This window comes from Nicotiana attenuata, unplaced genomic scaffold (assembly GCF_001879085.1).
Source record: "Nicotiana attenuata strain UT unplaced genomic scaffold, NIATTr2, whole genome shotgun sequence".
Taxonomy (NCBI): domain Eukaryota; kingdom Viridiplantae; phylum Streptophyta; class Magnoliopsida; order Solanales; family Solanaceae; genus Nicotiana; species Nicotiana attenuata.
The window spans coordinates 162,454-174,788 of NW_017672537.1; the positions used below are offsets into that span (position 1 = coordinate 162,454).

General features: G+C 36.2%; 1 protein-coding gene across 1 annotated transcript; it reads right to left on the reverse strand.

The window, feature by feature from the left end:
* Positions 1 to 454: 454 nt before the first annotated feature.
* LOC109213591 lies at positions 455 to 4,107 on the reverse strand. The gene is made up of 9 exons (XM_019377409.1): positions 3,862 to 4,107; positions 3,079 to 3,143; positions 2,922 to 2,983; positions 1,866 to 2,831; positions 1,678 to 1,753; positions 1,448 to 1,570; positions 1,319 to 1,363; positions 1,133 to 1,228; positions 455 to 1,011 (listed from the first exon to the last, which is right to left on the reverse strand). Exons 1-9 carry the CDS (start codon positions 4,016 to 4,018, stop codon positions 628 to 630), a joined length of 1,974 nt encoding a protein of 657 aa, XP_019232954.1. The 5' UTR covers positions 4,019 to 4,107; the 3' UTR covers positions 455 to 627.
* Between the last annotated feature and the right edge of the window lie 8,228 nt (positions 4,108 to 12,335).

Genomic DNA, 12,335 nt, shown 5'->3' on the forward strand with positions numbered 1-12,335 from the left:
TAGTACTACTTGAAAAGGTGTATATTTTGAATCAGTTGAAGCTGCTTAATTTCATAATTTGCCTTCTTGGTTCATTTTATTTTGAACTCCCTATTTTATCTGAGGAGCATCTCAAGCCATTAAGTTTCTGGTTCAACAACTCGAATCGGACAAGCGAATGTTGTGTCCATTTGGTACAACTCAAATTTACCTTTGGCCTCTGAAATTTGTACAACAACAAAAAAACTCAGTGTAATACCACAAGTGGGGTCTAGGGAAAGTATGTGTACGCACATCTTATCCGTACCTCGTAGAGGTAGAAAAGCTGTTCCGATAAACCCTCGGCTCAAGGTGAAATGAAAAAGGCAACGCCTCTTAAATTTGTTTGTTAGGGAATATATGGAGATTATCCACATGACTCTCTTTCTTTCCTGGACTCACCAACAACTTCTGGAATTCTGAGATGACAATTCACTGCCTTGGAATTCAAATTACAGATAGAATATATGTGTTGCAAACCTTCTCAACATTTTCAGTGAAATAGGAGCTGTAATGTTGGAGAAGGTGGAAAATAAATATTTCGACTCAAATGAATCATTTGAAGTGTACATACAACAACTCAAGAATTAATTGAATTTGCTTCGAACTTTACAAGGGCACTTGTTCTGCTAAGTTTTTTGTGCAACTTTTAGGCCGGTGGGTGCTGTGGAAGTCTGGCTCCTTTGGGATTGTCAGAGGCCTTCTTCCACGAGATAACATTCTGGAAGGCGTCGAGGCTTTAGCTCGGGACATGGCTGTAGCACCATTTTCATGAAGCTTCCCTACCTTCTTTGGTTTTGAAATATCAGCTGATGCTTCTTGTATTACAGTGAGTTTCTGATCTTGTCTCAAACATGATGCCATGGGAGATTTAGCATTTCTTAAGTTGGCTGTTTTTATTTGTGTAGCATGACATCTCTCTGGTGTTATACTTGATTTCCTCAATCTCACTTTCCCGTCCGAAGACTTATGGCTTTTTATCCCACTATCCTTCTGCAAATTACAAGATATGACATGGTTCAGAAATATTCCTACCTCTCTCTAGCCAATTGATACTGGCAAAAACGAAACATACTAACAAAATTAAGAAAACCTTATGATACATGGCACTTACGGATAAATCACTTCGCAAGTCCTTCGAATCTCTATCATTGCCTTCAGGATTATCTTCCGTGCATCTGTTTTCGTTGTCAGAATATTCTACATTGCCCTAAATAGAAGATTTAATTACGACAGAATTCGAAAATAAGATGGTTTCCCTAAGTTGCAGCAATAAAAAGATCAACTGAATATGACTTACCTGTTTTTTCCTCTGTAGATCAGCTTCCCTAAGAATTCCCCTTTCCTGAAATTCAATTACTCTGTCATAAGCATTTAAAATAGAATACTTATTATGAAAATCTAGTAAAGCAGAGGGTAGAATGCCTACATCAGTTCTTAGTCTGAAAGGTTTAGGATTGGTAGGCTTTGGCTTCTTGGACTTCATCCCTGAGGCACCAACATTTGTGGAAAGCAAACCTTCTTTTAGATTCTTGGCCGCTGGTTGGGCGTTCTATACACATCAAATCATATTACGGCAGTGGTCAATACCAGTGCATTCATAGAAATTATCTCGCTTGAAGGCTGCAGAGCTATAAGAGAAAAAGAAAGAGAAAATACCTTCTTGATGACTTTTTGCATCTTCTGCACACCAAGAATATTTTCCCCAGCCTGGCTTATATTGTTGGTGAGGCTTCTGCAGTCAAATTTGACACACATAAGCACCAATGTTTCAAATGATTGTAAAAGATAGATAGTCTGCGAGATTTTGGATTAAAACATGTAAGATAAGCAATATGGTTCCACACCTGTTCTCATCTGGAACTGAAACATTCTCTTTGTCATCACTGTCTATGCATTCACTACCATGATGTCCTACCCCTTCTGAAGTCTGAAAACAAATAGAGTGGTCCGTCTTATTTAGTCCAGTCCCCAAATTTCCTTCTGTGCCACTTTCAATATTGTCACCACAATGATCCTCTCCACTTGTTGGTTGACTTTTTGGAAGATCATTTCCCACCAAACCTCTCTGATCAGCATCATAGTTCAATTCATATGTCAAGTTCACTTCATGGTTTTCTGAAGCAGTGACGTGCTCTTCATTACTGTCTCTTGATGTTAAATCAACCCCTGGCTTGCTGCATTCATTTTCTGCTATTTTCTTGGAGTGGCACTTCTTTTCTAATTTAGCTTGGTTCTGAATGCTAGTTAAGTGTACAGGTCTGGCTTTTCTTAGTACTCGAGTTTGAGACTTTCCAGTACTCTTTGGCGTCTTGCTTTCGTCCTTCTGAGAGTTTCTGTTCCTCAAAGAATCTCCAGGATAACATTTGATATCCTTGGATTTTTCAGAACAACCCAATACACGCTTCTTTTGATCTGATATCTCTAGCTTCTTGATTCCTTGACATAATTTAGTTAAAGGAGTTCGTAGTTCCACTGATTTCTTTAAACTGATGGCTTTCTTGGGGGAGTGGAAGACCAAAGCCTTTGCTATGGTCCTACTCTTTGGAACAGCAAGGGCTGCAGGTTTTGGATTTTGGACACTACGAAAGGAATTCGGATTTGGAAGGCATTTTTTGTTCCTTGGAGTAGTGAGATACTTAGCAGCAACTAGCTTTCCTTTGATTTTTGGAGTAGAAGTGGGCTTTGATGGATGACTAATCTTCTCTTTGTCTTCAATCAATTTATGAGAAATGTTTGAAACAACAGCTAACTTTGAGAGTCTAGACTTGGAAGATTTTGCTGGCACTGTGAGTGGACATTTTATGTTCTTCCTGAAACACACAATTAAATTTATGTCAACTATCAAATAGGGAAACTTTGAGATTAATTTAACTTTAGTACTATTATTTGGTCTATTATACCCTGTAGCACGTCTGCTTAGTGCTTTCTGAAGTCTTACATTAGGACTTCTAGCAGCCATTACCTAGAGTAGAAAGAAGACATTTAGAACTTAAGTACAACATCAATAAGGTCATTAGTCATCACATTCAGAAGGAAAATTGCATATAAGGAACTTACTCGAAGAACAAAATCCTTGTAGATTTTCTCATGATCCATTTCTTCTTCATGTTTTTGGTCGCAGCCTGAAAACAGAACAGAAGTCATACTTTTGGAGTTTGGACTAGTAAAAATTTCTAGAAATTATTAACTAGCATCCCTCATCCAACAATCAGAAATCAGTTAACCTCCACCCTCTTCCCTCACTCCCCAGTGCCACTAAAATCAGGCTTTCTAATGTTGAAATAACAATTTTGTTGTCAGTTGGTGCGGACTGCAGCTCCACCTTTCCTCAAATACGGTTCCATACAGTTGTTGCAAAATTTAACTATATATAGAGCTACGGGTCAGCCTAACCCAGTATCTTTAGTTCCGACCCTCTATATGTGTTAAGAAACTTACTAAACTTGTACAAATAATAATTCAGTGGCAAATTCCTATTTTTATTTGTGAATTGATTTTCTATTTGAAAATCTTCTTCCTTTTCCTTTTGACTAGTTATAGCATCACAAATTCCTACTTACAGCCGACTTTCGCTGGTAAAACTAGACCTAGGCTAAAGACATCATAAGACAAAGAATCAAGATTAGATTATCAAATCGCAGTCAAACTCTGGACAAGAATCAAGATCAAGCCACTGATATCTAAGAAATTATGAAGCTCAATTGTAGCAGTTAATCTTAAAATGCAAAAATAAGAAAAGCTTCATAAATGGAAAGAGAGAGAGAGTTCAATTAAGGACCAACCAAACATTTAGTTTTAGCAAAGAAAATAAGGGATAAAAGAGAAGGAAAATTAACATACCAACACGGAGGCAAAACCAGTAACGATCGTCGGGGCGGTAGTGGTCGGGAGTGGTGAAGTCGACGAACTTTGGGGCTTCAATTCTCTCGTAAAACACTTCATCATCTTCCCATTCTTCGTCTACCTCCATCTCGGGCTGCTGCTTCTCTTCTGCCATTTTGTTTTTTCGCACAACGATTGGAGCGTCTACACAGTGAATGGTATGAGAGAGAGAAAAGGCAAGAAACAATCTGGCGTTTGTTGATGTTTTCTATGACAAGCGGCGAAGGCGGACTGAGTTTTAAACAACTGACATGTCTGTAAGTAGCCGTTACAAGTGGCATATTGGGAATTTAAACCATATCCAGGGCAACTTATGTAATTTCACTCAACTTTCCCAATACAAGAATATAACTAAACCTAGGATTTACGTTATCTACAAATTACTACACTTCATTGTAATTTAACTATGTTATTGCGCTATTTTTCAGATTATCATATCTGGAGGGTTAGCTATTATCGTAGGTAAATTTTATCTTATAGTATAATTACATTATTGAAAAAACAACTTTAATTGAAAGAAAGAAATGCTTATTATCTTCCTTCAAATTGATTAATTCAAATAAAACGTTTTACAAATCGTAACTGAGTAAAGCCAAAGTTATCTTCTCTATGTAATTTCTAATAAATAAAACGGCAAATGATTAAATATACCCCTCTACTATCGAATATTGTTTAAAATTATCCTCCGTTATACTATCGGTTCAAAAGAATTCCTACCGTGATACTATTGATAAAAAATACCCTCAAGTTAACGGATGTACCACATGGCGAGTCAATTACTCAAATGGTCACTCAACTATTCTAAATTATCAGCTAAAGTCACTTTTCTTTCGTTTGTAATAACAAAGTCACTTAACTATGCCTATAGCACTCAGAATGTCACTCAACTAGATTTTCTAAATTTTTGATTGTGAATACCTATTTTACCCTCTAAATTATCAAAAAAAAATTAACGTTTTAAATATAATAATTTTTTCTCTTTTTAATCTACATTGTGGACTTGCTTATAGAATAACAATATTTTATTTATAAAATAAAAAATAAAAAATTAGTTTTCAACTCATATAATGACGAAATAATAATATAATTGAGCATAATTTTTAAGAATATATAATATATATTATAAAAATACCTTTATTTAAATAATTATTTATATATTACGTGCATGGAATATATATTTTACAACCTTTATTTTCTTTCATTCTTAATTGTGTAAATAAATTTTTTTAATTTTTGTTGTTAATACTAAAATAATTATTACTAAATAATTATTCTAATTAATTTCTTTACTATGCTCATTATTTTGTTATTCCAGCATTATATGTGCTTAAATACTTTTTATTTTTTTATTTATAAATAATATTTATTTATTCTATGGTAAGTCTATAATGTAAATTAAAAAGGAAAAAGTCATAATATTAAAAAGTTATAAAAAAAGATAAATATTTATAATTTAGAGGGTAGAAGATAGGTATTTGGCAATCCAAAATTTGAAAAATCTAGTTGAGTGGCCTTCTGAGTGCAATAGGCATAGTTGAGTAATTTTGTTGTTACAAACGAAAGAGAAGTGACTTTAGGAGATAATTTGGGATAGTTGAGTGACCATTTGAGTAATGGACTCTCATTTACTCCATCAATTTCAAATTAGATGAGGTACTTTCCTTCTTAGTCTGTTCCAAAATAAATAACACATTTCTAAATTTGAAAATAATTCAACTTTAAATTCTTCATTTTACTCATTTTACCCTTAATGAAAAGCTTTTATAACCACATAAATGTCGTGGCCCCACAAAGCTTTTACCCCTTAAGTTTTTAAGACCACAAGTTTCGAAAGTTTTCTTTTTTTCTCTTAAACTTCGTGCCGAGTCAAACTCCCTCATCTAAATTGAAACGGAGGGAGTATCATTTTTCAAAGCATTTGTCCATCTCTATGGAGTGGATGCCTCATCTCCCTTTTTTAATAAGTTCTGTATTTCTTCCTTTGTTCAAACATATGCATTTTTATTTTCCCTTTACTCACTTATCCCATTTGAATGGATCACGGCGATTGAATTTCATCATTCTGGAAAAATGATTTCTAAAGGAAATATAAGGATCTACGACCTTTCCACCAATATCACTGTTTGCATACATCTTACTTTCTGCATATTTCATTTCTCTCTATCTGATCTCAAAAAGAATAATTCGCAAAATTGTTAGTGAAAGCCATGGTAATAACTTGAACTCGGCCTATAATTCTTTTTCGAGTAGTAGGAATTTAAGAAGTGAGTATTTTTGGAAATTTAATATAGCAATCGTTGTTGCACAGATTTTACAAACATATCCTGACATACTTGGTTATTTTTCAGGTTCAAAAAAACGAGATTTGCAGCATGAAATTTGGTCCCTAGGACAAAGAGATCCTTGACGTTGTAGCTTTGATATAGAAAGGCCGTATTTCATATGCGTGAATTTGGTCGGGTGTAAATTTTACATTTCCCAATTGGCCAGGTTTATTGAAATCTTCACTTTTCTAAAATCTAATGACATTTCTATTTGTTAAGATCTTTTTCTATGGAACTCATGTGCTAACTCGTTTCTTGATGGTGAGTTTCAAATAACCATTTGAATCATGTAAGATATATTATTATGAATTTATGACAATCTATTGAAGTTAATATTAAATTTAAATATAAAACAAGTCCAAGTGAACCACCTATTATAAAAATAAGAAAAATGAACTTTTTTAAAAAGTATTTTCTCTCCTTTCGGTTTTCAAAAAATCAAAGAAATGATAAAAATTTAGAAACCTATACAGATAGTAAGAGCTAAAAAACTAATAAAATTATTTAGTTAAGTTTGTAATTTCTAATCGAGGAAAAAATAAAAACTATCTAAACTTGATACTAAAAATCTTTTCTTTTTTATAATACTTAAAACTATAAAAATGATTAAAATGAGCGAGATGGTAAAACATTTATGTGTCTAAAGAAGTTATTTGTGTGAAACCATAAAAAAAAAAAAGACAATATTTTACCTAATGGATTGTGTTTAATTATCCTTTATTATGGGTTTACCTTCATATCCTCAATTATATATGAATCACATAACACACACATGTAAAGAGAGATTATAGTGAGTAAATTTTTCTTTTCTTCTTTTAGTAATGGAGAAGTAAAAGAGATAAATTATTGATGGTGCTTCAATGGAGAAGTATAATGACACATGGTGGATATAAAAATTTCTACGATCGTTAATTTAGACATTAATTAATGTACAGAAAGAAATAAAACTTCATAATTGTCAGGACTATAATTAATGACAACATGATTTTCTAAAGGATGAAGAACGATAAAGTTTTATCATTTTTGTTACTTCAAAAAAAAAGTTATTTGTTACTATGTGGTTGTATATGTAAAGTTATTACCCCTCCGATAAAATTAGAACCACCCCATGTTCAACCCCTTTTTTACCAGTAATACTGGTTATATAAAGTGTGTTGGAGCTATCGGAAAACATAAGTATGTCCTATAATTACTGGACTTTCTTATTGTTATATCCAATAAGAAATTGTTATATCATAAGTATTCCACATTTTATTGTGATATCAATTACTGGACTTTCTTGTTTTTCTTATTGTATATGAGATTCTTATGAACGCATTGTCAGTTTGTGTTTCATTTTAAGATTGTCTTTCTTCTCTTTGAATAAAGTTACCTATTTCTTTTGAGACCAATTGTCTCTTATTATGAATAATAGTTACCTCTAAATTACAAATTTATTTTAAACAAATGATATTCTTTACAATAATTAAAACTATTTGGGGACAAATATATATATATCAAGGGCATGCTAGAAGAGTTGCGTTACATGTTATTTTTCTCCATAAAATGAAGGTTAACTTTTCTTTATGTGACACACTTGTATGTATTTTTTTACATTCGATCTACGTTTTGCATATGTATGTCTTATATTATATTTTAAACAGAAATTTTTGTATAAGCTTTTAGCTTTTCTATATCAACAAAATTTGTAATGATATATGTCTGACAGCACGAAGCGGGAACAACTTAACTAGTTCATCCTTATAAACAAATGCCCCGATCAGTACAGCCTCGCGTTAGAATGTTAAAGCACATTGATCAGAATTTTGAAATGTCGATCACCAGAATTTTCAACCATAATGCAAAAAATTATAGCGATTGACAAGAATTTTATGGCCAATTACACAAAATATGGCAACCGTCACCATTTTGTGACGATCACCATAACATGCAAAATTATGGAACCGCTTGAATTCTGGCGAATCACCATAAGACTTGCTCAAAAAATTCTGACAAGTGTGCTTTAAACTTCTGACCGGTGATTTTATTTTCAAGACTTTTCTTACCAGGTATCAAAATTTAAACGGTGGAACCAAATAATCCTATTTGTGCAAATCACCCTAATAGATCACTTGATGAGCAACCCATTTCTTATTTAGATCGTCCAGCTCGATCTCTAGCATGCCAATTTAATAACAGCCAACCTTGCCACCTCATGTGCATTCAAAGAGTTAAGCCTTACTTGTAAGTGTGATGACTCGATAGGTCATCTAGAGCTTTAAACCATAATTCTATGTTCCAGTAGTTTCTTTAAGCCTTCCTCGATTTGTGAGCGCAGTCTGGGTATTTTTCCGGAAGGCTTTTATGTTAAAAATTGATAAAATATAAAATTTTGCCTTCAAAATCCATTTGAGTTGACTTCGGTAAATGTTTTGAGCAAACGGACCCGTATCGGTGTTTTGGCGGTCCCGGTGGGTACATATCGTGATTCGGGACTTGGGCGTATGCCTGAAATCGAATTCGGAGGTCCCTAACTCGAATTCGGAGGTTTTGACTTTGTTGATACCGGGTCCGTATTTTGGTTTCGGAACTCGGTATAGGTCCATTTATACATTTATGACTTGACTGTCAAATTTGGTGAAAAACAGATTTAGTTTGACGTGCTTCAGACGTTCGGTTGTTAAAATAGCAATTCTAAAGTTTCTTTGAAAATTTCATTTGGTTTGGTGTCCGATTCGTAGTTCTAGGTGTTATTTTGGCGATTTGATCGCGCGAGTAAGTTCGTATAATATTTTTGGAGTTGTGTGCATATCTGGTTTGGAGTCCTGAGGGCTCGGGAGAGTTTCGGATAGGCTACAGAATGAAATTGGACTTAGAATCATAGCTGATGCATTTATTTTCTGGTGTCTGCTGCAGATCGCATTTGCGAGATCGGGCTCGCATTTGCAAAGAACCATTCGCATATGCGAGCCTGGGCATGGCTGGGGGTGGGGGGTGGGGGGGTCCTCGCATTTGCGAGGGAAAGTTCGCAATTGCGAACTTGCCATTTTCGCTTTTGCGAAGGCAGAGTCGCAATTGCGACTCAGCACAGTTTTGATGATCTTCGCATTTACAAAGAAGGGTCCGCATTCGCGAGGGATCAGGGTTCGCATTTGCGACCATTTTATCGCAATTGCGATCACTAGGATTCTGAGAGGAGTTCGCAGACTGGTAAAAGCTAAGTTAGACAGGATTTCTCTCATTCTTTCAAATTTTCAATCCTTAAAACCTTAGAGGCAATTTTCCCAAGAGCTCTTCTTCCCCAATTCATTGGTAAGTGATTCTAACCTACTTTCTTTCAATTTTTCATTACATTTCATAAGATTTCAACCTAAAACTTAGGATTTTCATTGTAGAAATTGGGGGTTTGGGTAGAATTAGAAATTTTTGTAAAATTGGAATTTAGACCTCAATTGAGGTCGAATTTCGAAACAAATTACATAACTGGGCTCCGGGATGAATAGGTAATCGGGTTTGGTCCGAATTTCGGGTTTAGAGCAAGCGGGCCTGGGGTTGACTTTTGTGGACTTTTTCAATAATGACCTAAATTGAATCTTTTGCATTCGTGGGTAGTTCCTAAGGCTTATGTTGAATCGTTTGGTTGATAATTTGCTAGATTTGTTGGTTCGGAGGCTTGTTCGAAAGGAAAAGCTGTGGTTGAGCTTTGAGTTGGTTTTTGGAGCGAGGTAAGTGTTGTGGTTAGCCTTGACTTGAGGGATTAGGACTTGTTTGCCTATTTGCTACTTGTTTAAATGTTGGGTACAACATAAATGTGAGATGACGAGTACTTATGCGCCGTTGTTGGGTTAAAGCATGCGGGTGAGACTTGTTTCTTGTAAGTTATTGCTTTCTTTGATCATGATATCCATGTTTAGCCTAGTTAATTACTAAACTGATCGTTCTTTCCGCAATTATGGGCTATCTATGATACTTGAGTATTGTTCTGAAGTTAAGGTGGGTATTGTGGAACCATTGTTGACGTAAGATTTGTCCTTGTTTATCATATCTCCCTATTGCTGTATGTTCATTGTTATATGGTAAGGGAGAGTGTTAAAGCACGAAGGGTGATGCCGTGCCGCATTCGAGAGTTAATGCACGAAGGGTGATGCCGTGCTGTATATTGAGAGTTAATGCACGAAGGGTGAAGCCGTGTCGCATTTGAGAGTTAATGCATGAAGGGTGATGCCATGCCGTATCTATTATTCATAATGAAATTGAGAGTAAAAGCACGAAGGGTGATGCCGTGCCGTTATTACTATTTTATATTAAGGTTGATTAAAAGCACGAAGGGTGATGTCGTGCAGTTTATTCACTATGTTTATTCGGTTTACCGGTTGAAGGCTTATTGAATGTTTCTTGTTATTATTCCCTGTTGTAGTTACCGCATTTTGCACCCCTTCGCATGTCCCCTCCCAATAGTACATGTTTAGCCTTATTTGTTGCTATGTTGTACGTATATTGTAATCTGCACAGGTTTATTTACGTGGGTGTCCTGTCATAGTCTCGTCACTACATCATCGAGGTTAGTCTCGACTAGTGGTGGCAAAATGGTTCGAAGGAAACAGTTAATCACCCATATTATCCACTAAAAAATGGGTTGGATAATAAACTTTTGAAAAACGGGTCAAATATGGATATGAACCATATTATCCATTTAGAAAATGGATAACCAATGGGTAACTAATGGATAACCAATGGGTCTAACTTTTAGATTTGTAAAGCCTCAAATTGGGGGTTCCTCAAGTTAGGGAGACCAAGAATTCTCCCAAAAATGATCATATGCAAGAAGTCGTGGATAATATGATTACCCATATTTTCCGCCGGTTAACCTGTTTTTTATTCGTATTAAATATGGGTCGGGTCGGATAATTCATCCGTTTTTTCATTACCCATTTTCGACCCGAACCATATCCGACCCGACCCGCCCGTTTGCCACTCCAGTCTCGACACTTACGGAGTACATTGGGTCGGTTGTACTCATACTATACTCTGCACTTCTTGTGCATATTTTGGTACTGGACCCAGCTGTCCGTGAGGTGTATCAACTCGGGTTGGCATTTGGATACTCAAGGTAGATCTGCTGGAGTCCGGAGACCTTGAAGTCCCCTTCCTCACTCCCTATTTACTGTTATTTTCATTCGAGACAGTTGTACTTATTTCAAAACCTGTTTGTAGAAACTGTAGAGGCTCGGGAACTTGTGACTCCAGATTCAGGTTGTACTTAGATATTGTTGGTTTTATGCCATTTTGTACTCTTTTTTAGTTTCATTACGGCTTAATTGGTTTTACTTATTTGAATTGGTTAAAATTGGCTTAAGAATCCTCTAACGTTGGCTAGCCTAGAAAGTGAAATGTTAGGCGCCATCACGGTTCCGAAGGTGGGAATTCCGAGTCGTGACAAGTTGGTAACTGAGCACTAGGTTGCCTAGGTCTCACAAGTCACGAGTAGGCTTAATAGAGTCTGGAGGATCGGTAGGGAGACGTCTGTACTTATTTTCTAGAGGCTATGAAGTTTAGGAAAAGATTTCACTTGTATTCTTCTCTGTCGTTCGATTTTATTCTATCATTGCTGATTGAACTATTCCATTCTTGTCCTCCCGCAGATGGCGAGAACACGTACTGCATCTTCAGCTGGACAGCAGATGGAGCCCCAATGGGAACTCCTACTAGGGGCAGAGGACGAGGCCGAGGTTGCGCCAGAGGCCGAGGCAGATGTAGAGCTCAGCCTAGAGCTCGAGCAGCAGCACTAGCAGTGGAGCCTCAGGTGGATTTTGATGAGAAGGTTCCAGCTCAGACTATACCTATTGGACCAGCTCAGGTCCTGGAGGGGTTCATCGCCACCCCAGTGCTTCAGGACGCTCTAGTCCGTTTGGTGGGCCTTATGGAAAGCGTGGCCCAGGCCGGTACATTTCCTATAGCACTAGCCGTCTCTCAGGCTGGGGAGAAGCATAAACTCCTGCTACTCACACTCCGGAGCATATGCCTCCCTAGTATCAGACTCCAGCAGCCCCGCTAGTTAGGGTAGTTTAGCTGGTTGTTACGGCACAGGCCGATGGTGGACCCGCCATATCTTCTGAAGGCTTATTGAGA

Excerpts from the sequence above, each read along its gene's own strand:
- LOC109213591 (XM_019377409.1), bottom strand. The coding sequence starts at position 4,018 with ATGGCAGAAGAGAAGCAGCAGCCCGAGATGGAGGTAGACGAAGAATGG. Across the intron at positions 1,364-1,447 it reads CTTTCAGACTAAGAACTGAT|GAAAGGGGAATTCTTAGGGA; the intron begins GTAGGCATTCTA and ends ATTGAATTTCAG. Across the intron at positions 1,012-1,132 it reads ACTTGCGAAGTGATTTATCC|AAGGATAGTGGGATAAAAAG; the intron begins GTAAGTGCCATG and ends TGTAATTTGCAG.